The sequence below is a fragment of the Notothenia rossii genome (genome assembly GCF_949606895.1).
Source record: "Notothenia rossii genome assembly, chromosome: 1".
Taxonomy (NCBI): domain Eukaryota; kingdom Metazoa; phylum Chordata; class Actinopteri; order Perciformes; family Nototheniidae; genus Notothenia; species Notothenia rossii.
Genome location: NC_136912.1, coordinates 14,426,012 through 14,442,290, shown reverse-complemented (window position 1 = coordinate 14,442,290; position 16,279 = coordinate 14,426,012). Strand labels below are relative to the sequence as shown.

At 39.6% G+C, this 16,279-nt stretch overlaps 1 protein-coding gene across 4 annotated transcripts in view; it reads left to right on the top strand.

The window, feature by feature from the left end:
* The window catches only part of fbxw7 (F-box and WD repeat domain containing 7), a 122,515-nt gene that overhangs the window by 60,823 nt on the left and 45,413 nt on the right, over window positions 1-16,279 (top strand). Inside the window, exons 1-2 of one of the 4 annotated variants that reach the window (XM_079665223.1) lie at window positions 14,693-14,741; window positions 15,027-15,124. The exons of the other annotated variants lie outside the window; for them this stretch is intronic. Coding sequence (XP_079521349.1) covers window positions 14,702-14,741; window positions 15,027-15,124 — 138 coding nt within the window. The 5' untranslated portion in view covers window positions 14,693-14,701. Of the gene's footprint in view, window positions 1-14,692; window positions 14,742-15,026; window positions 15,125-16,279 lie in introns of those variants that run through there. 4 annotated transcript variants of the gene reach the window in all.

Here is a 16,279-nt window from a genome sequence, read left to right as displayed (position 1 = left end):
CAAATAATGTATTTAAAGTATTGTGATTACCTTTTAAATATCTGCCCATATAGCTTGTGTTCAACAAAGTCAAATCAGTCTTTGCATTTTGACTTTGAACGCGTTTGGTGAACTTGAGCCAATCTAAATTCCTCCTGAGTTCATGCAGGGGTTGTTCAGTGTTGTGCTGTTTTTGTGCTTTACAAACAGTGTCAGCGTGCTGCATAGCGATGTGCGCCCACCTGCCACAGGGCGGCCTGACGGCACTGACATTTCCCATGCTGTTAGATACTGGAGCTGAGAAAAGATACACTCTTCCTTTGGGAAAGTGTCAAAGCTCCTAAACATAATTCAAGATAAATATCTGTAGCAAATTGTAACCTCCTAAACACTTTCACACATACAAATTCTTTCATTACTCGCCCGGTGGAGTTATTTTTTCCTTAGTTGTGCAAACATTTTGCTACATACTTCTACAATATTGCACACATTCAGTAGACTTGCATTTGAAATACTCTTTAGTTCAACAGAATTCAAAGCTTTTGTAGTTATAGAGTCAGCTGAGGTATTCTTTTATAAATCAAACACTTTTATCTGATTTAAAGGGCAACCCTCGGGTGACAGCGCGCACACTCAAGCTCTTAGATGTTTGAAATACTTGGTGTTTGATAGCTGCTAACTATACAGGCCGACATTTCTAAGCTGTCAATCCCCACAAAACAGAATTTATATATCGAGGGACTGCTCTCCCAAGACTCGCACTGCATTAATTCACACACTAACACTATAGCGTTATTTCACTTTGGTGGCAGCCAGCAGGTGTGTTCTCAGAGTTTTACGACTTTCACACATAACGTCTCAAAAGCTGGGACAATGATAGGCTGCTATTCATTTTGAATGGGCTGTCAAACACTAGATTCTGTTTTGAAACATGCAGGCGCTATAGGTTCAGATGGAATTGAATGGGATTTTACATAGAAACTAGTTTTTTTTGCCATTCAATTTGTATTTTTCAAAGACCCTGATAATGTAGCTTCTTACTTTGAGTGTGGCGCTACATTAGCAAGCTATATTCAAAATCTTGTGATAGTTCGTTTAGTTGTTTATGTTTCCAGGAGCTTGAGGATCAAATTTGTCTTTATTAGGATCCCCATTAGCAATAGCATGAGCATTGGCTATTCTTCCTGGGGTCCTCACACACTCAAAACATACATAAACATACATACAACAACATTAAAACAAAACAGCTCATCATTTCATGCAATTTACAGTGCTGTATGAAGTGAAAACTAAAATGGTCATCCAATTATCGCCATCCTAAGGCCAAATTGAAATATGAACAAAAGATAAACACAATGTCCGAAACGAAGCAGAAGGGTTAAGTTTTGTTAAATATCTAACAGCCGTTGTTTAACTTACAGTTTGAGACTTTTTAATCATGAATATCTCATGTTACAAAGACATGCTTAAATAGAATCTGAAATACAAGTGTTTCGATTTGTGCTCAAGTAATGTAAAGGCTGCAGCTCCTTCTTCCTATATACCTCTCTATAAAGTTTCTCTATCTCTGTGGGTGACACAAACTCTACATTTAGATTAGTTTCCTTTCTCTTGATTTGTAACCTGCTCACTTTAAAATGTGTTCTTTGATGTTATTTCGTCTTTACAATTGGCCGCTCCACCAGACTGTCTGGACGCTCGCTGCTGTGATTTCCCTCTAGAAATGTGAACCGTGAATCACCGAGTCCGCTCCTTTCCCTCTCTGTCTTTGTATCAGCATTTCTCAGTGCTGACCTTCAACAAGCCGCCCCGTGCCTTTCACAGTGTCCTGCTCGCTGTAATCTGGCCATCAGTGAAGACAGCCTGTGAATGAATAGCTGACTGGCTGTAACTGATGCGGCCGTCTGCATAGTTTGTCTAATCTGTGTTTGTACCCTGCTGTCTGAGGCAGACTGTGTGGTCTCCATGCTTTTCATGTGCACTTCTGTTGTACAGCAGGGCTGCCTGCACACCTCCTGCAGTCCGTGACCTCTGCAACAGCAAGAATATAGCGTCTATTGACATATTATAGAAGTAGTTATGCCTCAGTTTTGTAATGCAGTGAAACGGTTATGAGAATGCTATTTAACAAAGTGTGTTGGGTAGATGTCAGAGACGGGAAGCCTGACATATATTTATTATCACAACAATTATGTATAATTTAAAAACACAACGACAGGAATATCGGCAGAAAATATTACAAAAAACACGAGGTTTGAGCACACTTAAAGTCAGATCTGACAGCAGCTTTATCTCTGATGTTCTTCATGACAAGGCTCTCCATATTGCTAATTTGTAAAGGGGTAAAAACCCTGAGCTTTCCCCAAAGCCTTCACCTGCTGTTGATGAAGTATCAAGTGCCTCCTTATTACTTAAACAGCAGGTAGATGAAGGTTTGTAGGTGATTGAGTGAGTGTGCGTAGCCTCGCTGATGTCACAGAGATGTATTGTTCAGAAAGTAAGCATACATTTAAATACTTGCCTAGCAACAACGGACCTGTATAACCTTCATAATACAAGGCCTGTTTGTTGGCCAGACAATCCGCTTTTTATATGAGAGGAACTAATAGAAACGATTGTTTTATTGAAAGATATTTGTTTCAGTTTATTCTCACCAGTCTATTATTAAATCTAGTAGTGTTGTGTAAACAAGTTATTTTAGAGGTGTTTTGATTCGACACATTTATATCTGAAGCACACGTTCTCCAAAGACACAGGACCATGAATTGTTGTTTAAAAATCTCATGTCACAAACTATCGTAAGAAATTGTTGCTTGAATTCAACATAAAAAACAAGTTCATAAATCTATTTCGAGAAATATTCAGCAGAGCACCTGATTAATAAAATGACTTAGGAGGATTTGTTTGTCTGTTTAAAAAGTAGGACAATTTTATCCACAAAGAACAAATTCAGTGTATCTTAAATATAAAAAAAGCCACATTTGCAGAAGCTTACATGTAGTTTACTTTGGACTCCAACACTAGGTCATAAGAATATTAAATCTAACATTCAATGTAGCATAATTATGACACTTTATGAATAAAACGAGGACCGTGTGCACCAAACCCTGAACATAATAACCTCTCTGAGATATTCAGTCATTTCTCTCGCGGCTGTCGGTGACCATTTTAAGTCTATGCGAGATCTCATTCACCATCTGACATTGATTAGCAGCACATGTGAGATCTGATGGATGATTGCCAGGTTGGGGCCATGACATCCATATTTATAATTTGTGCAGTATATAAATGACCTTGGCCCAGGTGTGCTTGTATCTCCAGGTCTGACACGTAAGGCCACATTCAGATCAAAAATAGCTCTCTGTTAAAAAACCCACAAGGGGCCGCGTTGCCACAGGTACCGGTGAGAAAAATGAAACATGATCCAAGAGGTTTAGTCTGAGTGATAAATCAATGACTTTGAAGGCTTATCACATGCCAAAACACTGCACAGGGGTTTATAATACGATGAGACCGAATGTTAACGCTCCGGAAAGCTATCAAGGCGACGTTCATTTGATCCTCGGTTATGCAACCCTCAAGGTAAACATCAGAACTAACACGGCTAATTTCACAAAGAACCCAACCATAAATATACATTTGCAATGTGGCGCGTTTTGTTTTGCCGGATGACCCTCGAGCCCCTCGGTTTCAGAGTTTCACTTCTAATAGGAAACATTACTGCTGTCAGTCTGAATGCAGTCTGTTGGGGAATAATTTGCTTAGGTATTCAACCTTTGACACAGTTCATCATTTTCTCTTTTCACCGTCTCCTTTCCCTTGGGTATTGGGTATTGCTGCTATCTCTCTTAAGGAGGGGCAGCTTGGGCGCATTGTTGTTGCCAGCTTATGACCGAGCACAAGCTGACATGAGATAGTTTAGGGACATCTAGAAGCCCTTCTTTTTAGGAACGTAGGTTCCCTGGCGCACATTCTTTTCTGTGGACGACAGCTCTAGTTAGATTCAGGGCCCATATTTTTTTAGTCTCGCTGATAAAGAATGTTGATTATTACACTCCGAACTAGTTAAAACCTGGAACTATAGAAGAGTTCTTGAGAGTTGATGTGGCATTTGAACCGTGTGGTCAAACCGTGACATGTCTTGTGAATTCTCTGGCCGTAGCTCCAAATAAACCGTCAGTGTTTGCCATCAAAGCTCCAGCTCTCCATCGTGTGAGTCCTGACTCCAATTGCTTCAGAAGTTTCCCCCACACAGTCAAACACGTCATCTTCAGATTCTTGATTTTCTTTCTACTGTCTGCCCACATTGCATTAAAAGTTTCAAAATGATTGTTTAAATTAGTCTTCCTGCGCCTTTCCAATTTTCCATTTCCCTTTTATTTTATTACTCAAATCATTAGGGCCTCTTTGTTGCTGTGCGGAGGTGGATGCATTTATTTGAGATGTTCTCCTACTACTGGTAATGTGGTGAATCATAAGCAATAATAGAGACTGTGCTGGAATATTGAATATTAATTAATGACACACTACTGTTAACAGACAAACATCACATCAACCTACAGTATGGCCAAAGGATTTATCAACTAATATCAGAGAGAAATATCTTAGAGAGAAACCGTGTTAAGAGTGATGTGTTAATGACTGCCGCACTACAGCATCATACAGGATACTCTCCTATAACATCCATTAGAGGATTTTTCTTGCTGCAGTAGTTAGAAAGCTTAAAGCTTATTTCCTCCCAGAGTTCATACTTCTCAGAGCTTCAGCTCCATTAATGGATGGCAGAGAATAATACGCCAGCCTTCTGGCCGCTACAGAAATATGGCTTTTTAGTTTCAAGGACATACCTCTCCTTTGTGTCATTAACAGAATGATGATGTGGAAACTATAGCTCCCTTTCAGCCGCCCTCTTTAGGTGCAACACACAGAGAGCATGGCTGCATGCCTGGCACAATATTGACTAATTTCACATTCAAGCTTTTGAGAGAGAGAGAGAAGAACAGAGAGAGAACTGAATGTTCTTACATTTTCAGTAGCTATTATAATGCACTTTCTTTACCTTTTTTAGTACAACTTTTCTAATTTTGTCACCCCTCAAAGGTCTGTGACGCAGTCGAGGAATTGCTGCAATTTCCCTTCCATATTGTACTACATAATGTCCATATTCGTCCCTTTTTTAAAGTACATTTTAAGAGGCGGTTTTGAGAGCTCCATTGAATGTCTTATGTCAATTTTGTTATTTGACAGCATGTAACAACATTTCATATCGAGGGTTTCTTGTTTGTGCAACTTTTAAATGAATAAGTGACCACATTTCTGACAGTAAAGTAGGGTTTAAGTGGAAAATAAATGCACTTCTATTCCTGTGAATTGAATCTTCTCACAGTGTGTGGGAGTTTTTCACATCTAGCTTTTAGACGACTGACTGCACACTGTCCCTGTTCCTCACTGTTCCAGCTCTAGTTCCCTTTGAACCAAACACTGAAATTACTTTTTCTTTTCAGCTGTTTGTGCTTTAAATCCTTGATGCCCATACCGTTTCAGTATGTGCCGGTCTGTACGATTGGTAGAGAAACTAAGGAACCAAAATTGATTTATATGTACCAAAAGTAAAAAAATCCCCTACACAACATGACATCAGACACCCACAACAAATACCTCTGAATCCAAGCCTTTGTTAGTCCTTGCAAGTCATCCTCACAGAAGGACACATTTTTTTCTACCATGCAAACAAATTCAAAGCTATCGACTTTTGTATGAACTTTTTTTAATGATTTTTATTCTGAGCAGGTTATTCTCATCTTGTATCACATAACTGATGAGTCATTTGACATTCTTAAACTTCAAATAAAAAAGCTTAACTTAAAGAGGCCCTTTTCTGCTTTTTGGGGGTTTCCCACCCTGTAGTGTGTAATGTGGTCTACAAATGCTCCTTTATTTACTTCTGTAACACAGTAACATCACTATGTAACACTTGCGCTTCTATTGGCTAGCGCTCAAACACATTATACATGTTAGGCTAAGGGGCGGGACATCTCTAAGCGGTTGACGAATCGCAACACCGTCGCCAGCTAACCAATGGGAGCAGACTGGGCTCTGGTTTCAGACAGAGGGTGAAAAGAGGTACTGCAGCGGAGGCAGTATGAGAACAATAAAGACCTTTTTGAACATTAAAGCATGTAACAATACAAATATAAACCTTAAAGTGTGCATAATTTCAAATATGTACTGTTACTAGATTCCATTTACCATCTGCTGTCCAAATCCTCTTCACCCCACCTGCTTGTGTTGCAGTTCAAAAGTTATGGCAACAGTAGTTAGATATCGTCAGTGCACCTAAAACACGCATAGTACTGCATACCGGTGAAGAAAGTTTTGACTTAATTTGCCCTTCATCTGACATATTGGTCTATGAAACTTCTGGTGTCCCTCAAACAACGGGTTTAATCAATTTCCTCTTGGACTGCCCCAGGAAAAAAAGGAAAACTGACATCTGAAAAATTCAATATAAGAGCACGTGTCCAGAAACATTGTCCTTGTGACTAAGAATAGTCCACAGATCATTGAAGGTTTTACTAAGGACAAGAAATGGTCAGTGCCCAGATTTTCAAATGAAAAAATTAATCTATCCATTTACTAGCATTCAGGGTATTTTTGGGCTGGGGTCCATTCCAGCTAACATTAGGGGTGAGCATCCATCCACCATGGGGTTATATTGTTATTGTAGCAGACCTTACTCTCTTGACTTTGAATAATGAACCTTTCACTAACTTATTTGTTCTCTCTTTTCTCTTCCATGTCCTGCTCTCCTGTCATGGAACTTGTAAAACAAACAGGTAAGAAAAACATATTTTACTCTTATATTTCTTTCCACAGTTTCATGTAGAGCATCATTTCATGTGCAGTAGGGAAAAGCCAATCCCCTTGTGCTCTCAGCTGGTGCTTGAAATGCGTGTCTGCAACAGCTGGAAATGGCGTTTTGTTACCTCTAGGGGGCAGCATGAACTAAATTGAAATGGTCACTGAGGTTCAGAGTCACCCTGGACCTTCCCCATGCTGATTACTGCTCAAAGGGTTTGTGCGTTAAGGCGATGTCTGTATTCACATCCTGTGTCTTCAATGCTAGCTTCTTGATGAAGACATTGTGGTTTGATGGGTATCCTTCATGTTGTTTGCTGCAGTTGTTTATCAGCATCACTGTTGTGGCTCTCTCTATTCACGCTTTAGTTTTGTGAAACCACGGACACCTCCCAATCCCATCTTTAGTGCCGGAACACAACGCGATTCCTGCTGTTTTCTATCCTCTTCTCTACCTCTTCCAGAAATTAGTATTTATAAGCTGCTCCCGTATCCCTCAGACACACATCTGCTGTTTTTTAAGCACCAACTCTTCATTCATTTCCCACATGCAGACACTCACAGCTAAGAGCTTCAATAAATGTTCAGGTTGTTATGACGACTATGAGTGCTGCACTCAATACCACATTACTAATCTGGAGAAGCTCTTACACTGTTGCACGTCTCTTCAGGTTTAATGCCATGGTAATTTTACTGAAAAATCCTTGGAAAATAATTCCCAAACACACGGTCTGTGATAAAAGATCAAAAGGTTTTGTTTAAGTTTTGTTTTCAGAAACAGCTTAACTTTAAAATTGGCAATATAGAAGGAGCATTTGGCACCTTGTATGGTAATCTCTGCCTATGTATATATGTGTGTGTGAATGATGATTTGTGTTGAGGTAAAGCGCTTTGAGGTGTTGCAAACACTGGAAAAGCTCTGTTTAAAAGCAGTCCATTTAACATGACCATTAAATGCCAATCAATTAAAAGGAAATATTAATCGTATTAATACTTTGATTGAAGATGTCTAATGTGATCAGTGGATAAACGAGGCTTCTTGGTGATACATTTCACCGACATGTTTGAAGTACCAGGATAACTTGTAATGGCTGTTTTAATAACTGTACCAAATGAACAGTTGCCCTACTGTTTGACCTTCAGTCCCCTTGCTGGGGTCTCTGGATGATTTGCTTGGCTATAATATCACCACTGGGTCTGCTAGAGTTTGATGGGGCAAACGTTGGCAGATGCAAAGTGGCTGCCAGTATTCTGACTGGGCATGGCATGAAGGAGTGCAGTGATAATGGAGAATCCTGTAGAGCATCAGTGATCTTTGACGTTCTGTAGCAGTGGGAGGTCAAACGCTGCGTTTCTGCTTCAGACTGACTGCAGGAGCTCAGTCCGGTCTACTGCAGTTTGAGTCATGTGTCATGTGTGGAGTCATGATTCACATATATTACTGGTTCATGCTTTTTATTTAGGGATCTTAATTTGTGGTTGTTTATAAAGAAAAGCGAGGAGTTTATCAGTGCATCAGTTTATTTTTTATAGTCTAACAAGACTTTAAAAATCACAATAACTCAAAAATCCGATAAAAATTCTGTTTATTTTGCAAATATTGTTGCTGATTGTTTGGATATGGAGGGGATCAATTCTAGATCAAAATAGTTTTTAACTGGACTACTTTGGACATACTTTACTTTTAGTTTAATGGCAGAATGAGAAGGACTTGGATGTCCCACCCCAGCTCAACAAGGGTAAGAGTGCTCGCAGCAGAGAAGAACAAACACCAGATTTACTGTTGTTTTGGACAAACGTTGTCCTCTGTGTGTCCACTATATTTGGGCTTTTTGGACACCTGACAGTTTCTTTATTTTCTTCTTGGATACATTCTTGCAATTTGCAACCTACACGAAACAGCAAAATGAAAAGAAAGGTTCTAAGCAAATACACACACAACCGCACACTTCTAGTGGATCATAATTCATAGTTGACAGGGATTATCTATGGCTTGTATTGCTTTTGATAGTTCATCTTTTGACAAAGCCCAATCTTATTGTGCCTTAAGCTTCATGTAGAATCAAATGCACCATTCTCTAATGTTTCCATTGAGACAATATGGACAGCATCTCATTTACAGTATTTCTGCATCTCCATGAAAGTGTTGACGTTTTTCTGTTCTGCCAGGTAGCATGAGAAGCATAAACATCGATTTCCCAGGGAGCACATCTGCATTTAATGGTAGGTCACATCAGGCTACAAGGAAAACATAAAGCAGAGACATCCCTTTTGATCTATCATCGGTCTCACTGTGTGTGCATGGATCTGCACTGAGAGAAGAAGTAGATCCTTTACCAGCTTGACATCATTTATCCAGACATGTATTCTTACTGCTCATGACAGCTTTGACTTCTCGTTGAATAAAAGCATTGTCCACGTAGAAAAGAGTAAGAATCTCATTTCAGCATTTCATACTGATTCTACATTCAGCCAGCTGCTTGGGTGCATTTGTCTAAGTATACACACTTTATCTCAGCGTGAGGGGAAATTATTTTCTTGTGCTGCCTGAGGGATAATAATGGAGGAGCACCAATTGGAGGGAGGTGTGTGATAAAGCTGTACTTCAAACGCTCCAGTGTTTTCCGGAGTGTTATCACGATCTCACATTAGGCAGGAGCGTGGCATTAAGTATCGCACCAGAAAAAGTATGTCACCAGCAATCCTCTTGTTGCTGCCAAGACAACATTTAAATTGCGTGATCATCTTCATCTTTTCAGTCCAAGTTTTATAAGTATGGGAAAAGCACCATCTTGGCTTGTGAGATGTTGTTTTGTCAGAGATGCCTGCGGTGTAAGGATTATTTTTGTCAGACATAAAAAAAAAAGTACAATTGCTAGTGTTTACGTTTTGTTAGAGCAGTGTGCAGCTTTTTTGGCAATCGATTAATCTTTGAATTCATTGTTTCAGTTTCAAGTTTGGGCATACGTTCTTTGTCTTATAGAACGTATTGGGTTGGTCAGGCACAAAGAGCAATTTAATGACATTGTTGGGGCTTTAGATTACTTATTCATTTTTAGTCAGTTGTTATTAATATTAGTTTTCAATATTTGCTGCCATAGATATTATGGTATGAATGGATAATCCTTTGAAACGTGCAATAACAATATCTCTGGCAAAAGCCTGTCATTCCCAGGATAAGCGTTTGTGTTTTAGAAACAATAGAAACGTTCATGTCGCTTAAAGTATACACTATGCCGTTAACACACAACTCTTGCCATTCTTGGGTTTTTAAATTGAAGAAAACTAATTATCCCAGGTAACAACAACAACAACAACAACAACAACAACAACAACAACCACCACCACCAGTGACTCTGCTCCATTTCCTCAGTCCCACAGCAGTTTAGCGCTGTTTGTTTTGCGTGGCAAGGAATTGAATATTTACCCCGATGCATTTCCCTGCAGATTTTTGATTTTGATTAGCAATTCATGGCCTCCTTAGGGCTGTATAACCAAGCAATCAATATTCTCTCCTCTGATGAGGACAGGCGGGGCACGTTGTAGGGATTAATTTACTAATACAAAATGGAAAATCAATGAGAGGCTCTTCACATAAATGCACACATACATGAGCACAGAGCAGCTGCTTGATCTTTTTGTTTGTGTCTCAGCTGCAGTGTGTCAGCATCCTGTGTTTCACTGTGATTGATGACAATGAAGGGATTCCATGGCTACATTAGATTTTCCTGCTACGTCACCTAGCTGACTAGCAACATCCGCAGCCTTTCATTTAAGCAGAGCTCTGATGTAATTAGCCCTGCCTCATTACTCCGCTCGTTACACCCTCCCACTTGCTTACCATTAGTCCAGAGGGAAAACAATACCATCTTGGGGACAGAATTTAAACTAAGCCACATTCAAGTTACTCCTAAAGTAAACTTTTTTAAAGCACTCTTTTCCCACTGAATTTTCCCTCTGAATTGTTCATGCATACTTATTTGCTGACTCCTTGGTCTCTAATGGAACATACTGTATCAAAATGTGATGAATCATTAATCCGGGTATAATATGGACAGTATAGCTCGTAGATATTTGATGATGGTTTTAAGGGTCTCTTTGGGGAATTTATACAAACTTTGTCACATATGCACTAGTTCACTCTCCAAGGATTTTGATGCGATACATTTGACAAATTCCCCAGTGTATCTAAAACATTGTTCTCTAACTATCATTCATTATTTACTCTCTATTTTTCTTTTGCCGCTGTCGTTAGCAGAACCCACTCATATAAACATCACTCACACACAGATGTAATAGTTGTCAGAATATCACAGGGTACCCTTTTAAATGTGTGACCGTTAAAATGAAACCCTTAAAAATCATTACAGGTTAATTTCTTGTCACTAGATGTACATAATCTTAATTAATGATGTGTTGAAATTATGTTTGAACTCCGCCAAGTATCCCCTTTAATTTCCACTTCCTATCTGGCGATGTTTACCAATTAAAATGACTAAATATTTGGGCTTGATAAGTCCACAAAGGCGGCCTCCCACACCATCTGCAGCTGAGAATATCAACACCTTCATTAAAGTGATTAATTCAGAAACTTTATTCTGAACTTTTTCAGTATTACAAGGGGAGCCCTTTAATAATACCTCACATATAGAATACTGGTGCATGGCATATTTTATGAATTAAAGAACCACAACAAGATTGCCTTCAACTCAAACTGACATTTTGGGGTAATTTTTTAGACAGTGATACATATTTGACAGCAAACCATGACTTTATAGGTTGGCATGGCATCATATCCCATTATAATTTTCCCCAGTACAGTCGAGTTGAAGTGCTTTCCTCAACACCAGAAAGATGTCAGATGGGAGCTTGCCTGCTCCAACCACAAAAACTTACATCATGAAATCCTTTTGAGAAGTTCTCATGCTCATTAGATTTAGCAGAGTCAGTGGAGATGAAGTCACCCTGGAGGTGCTTAATGCCTTCGGTAACCACATGTGCACTTCATGCTTCATCTCCCCTGATCTTCTCAGGGCCTCCCTTACACCTCCTCACAACATCAGCACGCTACAGTGGAGAGCAGAAAGTGCTGATTCGGTCTGACTGGCCTCTTCAATTTGTGATGAGCGTGGGAGAGAGTGGGATCTCGCCGTGCGTCAGAGAGCCTCGTGGCCAGGTTGTTCTGCTGCTCCATCCCCCCAACCAGCTGCAGACGCACCTGCGAACACTACGCCTGCTACCAAGTCCACTTTCTTCTTGTTTCTTGTTCTTGTTCTTTACTTTCAAAAGAACAATTTCCAATAGGGCTGCACGATTTGGGGAAAAAAATCTAATTGCGATTTTTCTGACAGATATTGCGATTCGATGTGCGATATTTGTTTTTAAGCGACCCAACGGAAGTTTATTGTAAAATGCGGCCATATCTCCGACTAGGAAGGTCGTATCAACGTGCTCCCGTCTCTAGCACCCCCGCAGCCCGAGCTACGAGTGAAAGAACTAAACTTAGATGACACTTCCGTTGGGTTGCTTTAAAGTCAAGCTTCAGTTTAAGATTCACCCTGTAATAGATGTAGAACATGTGATGGAGCATTACTAACCTGACTCAGATGGTTTGTTTCACCAAACCATCTAGGAAAGCTCCATTGGAAGCCATTTGGAAAAGGCAGGCACTTTCAAAAATACTTGGCAGGTGATTGGATCAATCTGTCTATCACCTTCTATCATGGGCCACTTCTGATTGGTTAACAATGGCTGGTACATGTGGAGCACAGCACTTCTGATTGGTGTGGATGACTGACACACAAGAAGAAAAAAATAAAATAAAAAATTGATTTGATAATCACATCATTTCAAATTTCGATTTAAAATCGATAAATCGTTCAGCCCTAATTTCCAACTGAGAATATAACGGTAAGATATTTTTACCAGAGAGCTATTTCAAAATGTCACTTTTTTCTTCAGTAACAATTTGTTTCCCCCCTAATGTAAACCCCTAAAATGCCAGTTATCCTCAGACTTTGTCGTCCAATCTCTTGAGTTGATGGGAGCTCTCTTGCACATCTTGCCAGTATGCTAATTCATGTTTTAATTCTTTAAAGGGTTTTACTATCTCTAGTGCTGCCCGGCCTTTATTGTATTTCAGATACTTTGTGGACCCTTAACAAACTGTAAAAAAGGAAACTATGTTGTAAAATAGTTTCCAGGAAGATAATCACACAAGAGTTCAATTCCACAGTAATGTTTTATATCAGAACTGTAAAAAAGGTTCCACATGGTTACCTTCACTTATTAAAAAGGACAGTATTACCTAATATAAAACACATCTTAAAATGTTGAGCACACTTTCTAAGGTCTATCTGCTCTAATGCATATTTTAACACTTCAAATAAACAGGCATGACAAACATATAATGGTGTGCAGGAAAACAGAGGATCCGTTGAGTATCGCTGGTTGATCTTCTCTTATATCGCTGGTGACCAATGGAAAATCCAGCAGACGGTGGTGAAGTGCGGCAGAGTCCAGAGACAGCCATGAATTTCAATGAATTCATTCTGAACTGTGAAGAGAACTCGGTCTGTGTGGAAATTGTTGAGAAGTCCACAATACATGCCTGTACAGATAGCAGACCATATCTCCAGAAACCAAGATTAAATCCTATTATAGGAGGAAGAGATATGGAAAATAAACTTATCCTATATTTGACCCAAAAGAGACACAAGCGGAGAACTATACTCACAGATGGGCAACACTGCCCTGTGGCAATATACAGTTGCTATAGTTTTTCTTTGTATATACATTTACATATCTATTCATTTATAGTTAGATGTGCCAAGAGTAAGGACTTTCTTAGGTAAGACAGCTTTTATGTGCGCAACTCCACTTGCTTGGAACAGTCTACAGGCAAAATTGAAATTGAGCATTTTTATTTCTCTGAATGTATTTAAGGCACGTCTAAATGAAATGCTTTCTGACACTCTGGGTATTTGTAAATGTTGAATATGTAAATATGATATCCTCTGTTGTTTGTTTGTATGTTGTTTTTATGTTTCATGTGGAACTAAATGATGCAGGTCTCCCTTGTAAATGAGATCGATGATCTCAAGGGACCAATCTGTCTAAATAAAGGTTTGAAATGAAATGAAATAGTATATAACATATTTCCATTTAACGGGAAAAAAAACAGTTGTTGGTACTTTTCTATACAAAAATGCCAAATAAGAAAGTCAACATATTTAAAAGAGATGCTGTAAGAAGGAAGAAAGACATTTGATGTAGTTGGTTGGGATTAATTATATACAAAATGTAAAAGACAGCTTCTTTAGTACAGTTTCCAAATCAGGTGCCCATAAGAACAGTGAATTAAGAGATCCCTTCTTAGAATGATTTCCGTGTTACTGGAAGGGGACAATCTCATAAAAATGACCAAATGTAAGGCTAATATGAATATCCAGTTCTGGAAATTCGACACATTAAATGGATATCTTTCTGAACTTATGGGAGGCGTGTGGCGCAGTGGTGGGGCGTTGGTGTTCAGATCAGGAGGTTCAAACCCCACTGCAGTCAGCATGTCGTTGTGTCCCTGGGCAAGACACTTCACCCCAAATTGCTCCTGTGGGGATTGTCCACAGTATTGAGTATGTAAGTTACTTTGGATAAAAGCGTCTAACATGTAATGTAATGTAACTTTTAGTGAAAATGAAAGGAAACACTGTCCAGAGAAATGAGAAGAGCAAGAAGAATTGAACTGAAAGATTGTATATTGGGAATATATTGCTCCAATTTGTCTCAAAGCTCAAGGCTCACATTCAGTTTACTTCTATCTGTGACTTCAAATTGCTTCAGGAAAGGACCTCTTTGCAGCTGAATGAAGATGTTGAGGGAACCAGCAGAGGGGAAAGCAGTCGGTGGGTCTCTGTCGTCGTGAGTCACTCGTTAGCACAGATTTTTTCATTTCAGTTGAACTCGAATGTGCTGATTCTTCCTAAGTTAATCCAAAGTGAAGGTTCCCATGTGCTATCATAGACTTTAAACTTATCATCAAACATGCTTGTAATATTTTTCACTACTGATAAATAATTATTTGACTTTGGAAGCTAAAAAGCACTTCTCTGCTAAGACCCAATAGAAAACATTGAAGTCAAATATTTGCTAAACTGGCTGCTTTGTTTATTTGCTTTGTTTATCGTCAGGTGTATTCACATTTGCATTTCTGAGAGGCTTCAACACTTTTCCCAAAGAAAAGCATCTTTCATCAAGATGGTTTGTGCTTTGGTGTTTCTTAATGTCGGTGAGTTATGCTCTGCATGTCGAGGTTTTAGCTGAGGGTTTTTAATAAATCCCAAAAATGGACTTTCTCTTCCCTTGCACTTTGACCGCACCTCCTCTCTATTAGTCTGTTTTATCTTCCAGTGGAAATTATGTAAATCATTTCCCCATCTCCTTCATCGTGATGCACTTTATACTGCCTGTGTTTCCGAGACTGGCTGAACGCTTGGTAACAATCCATTTGTTGTAAACACATCTCCCCTGCATAACAATTAAGTGTCCTCATCACTGAAATGCATCAGAGACAGATGGCATGGCCAGTAGAGGAGGGAAAAGAGGAACTCTAGATGTAGTGCTGTTTCCTGTAGGGGCTGTGGCCTGATGTTCATGGTATTGTTATCTGAGTAACACATAATTATAATAGTACACATGGAAAGTAATTCCCTGGTTCATAACCTAGCTCTGGTTTCAGATTTTGTGTCAGATTGTCAATTGTTTGAAATGGAAGCCGCCATTCGAGGCCTCATTACTGAATGGCATGCCCTGCATCCATTGCCAGAATTGGTTGACTCTTAACAGCAAAAAAGCACCATATCCCTGGATGAGGCCAGAGGCAGCACACTGCAGCCTGGAGGCCAGCAAGAGTGAATCCTGTTGCCAGGCAACAGTTTACAGATAGAGGGGGGGGTCCCTCCTCTGCTGCCCACGCCCCTGCCTGTCCTTCGTCATTGTCGCGTCGGTATTAAATTTGCAACTTGCGTGGCCTTGAATTATTGATTAGATTTTCCCCGAGCATCGACATTTTACTGCACCGGTCGGCCCGGAGACGTCTGACAGCAGCTGTCACTGACCAGCTTCTAACTGAGGCTCGGGAGAAAATAAAACCAGAATTTGCAGCAGTGCTTGAGTAAATAATTAATTCCTCTTCATTTTAGCCATAAAAGCTGACTATCTTAATACTGCAGCTATTTATTTCACAACATAAGGACTCCTGTGGATAGAATGTCTTTCCTAATTACTGCGTGTATTTTGTGTATTTTGTTTTAAAAGGGAGGAAACCCACACGGTGGCAGGCAGAGTTACTCACTCAATCACTTAGATGGTTTAAGAATTCCCTTTTCCCTCTCTCGGCTGCCTTGTGTGTTGGGTTGTTGTGTTCTGGATTTCGGATGCCCGT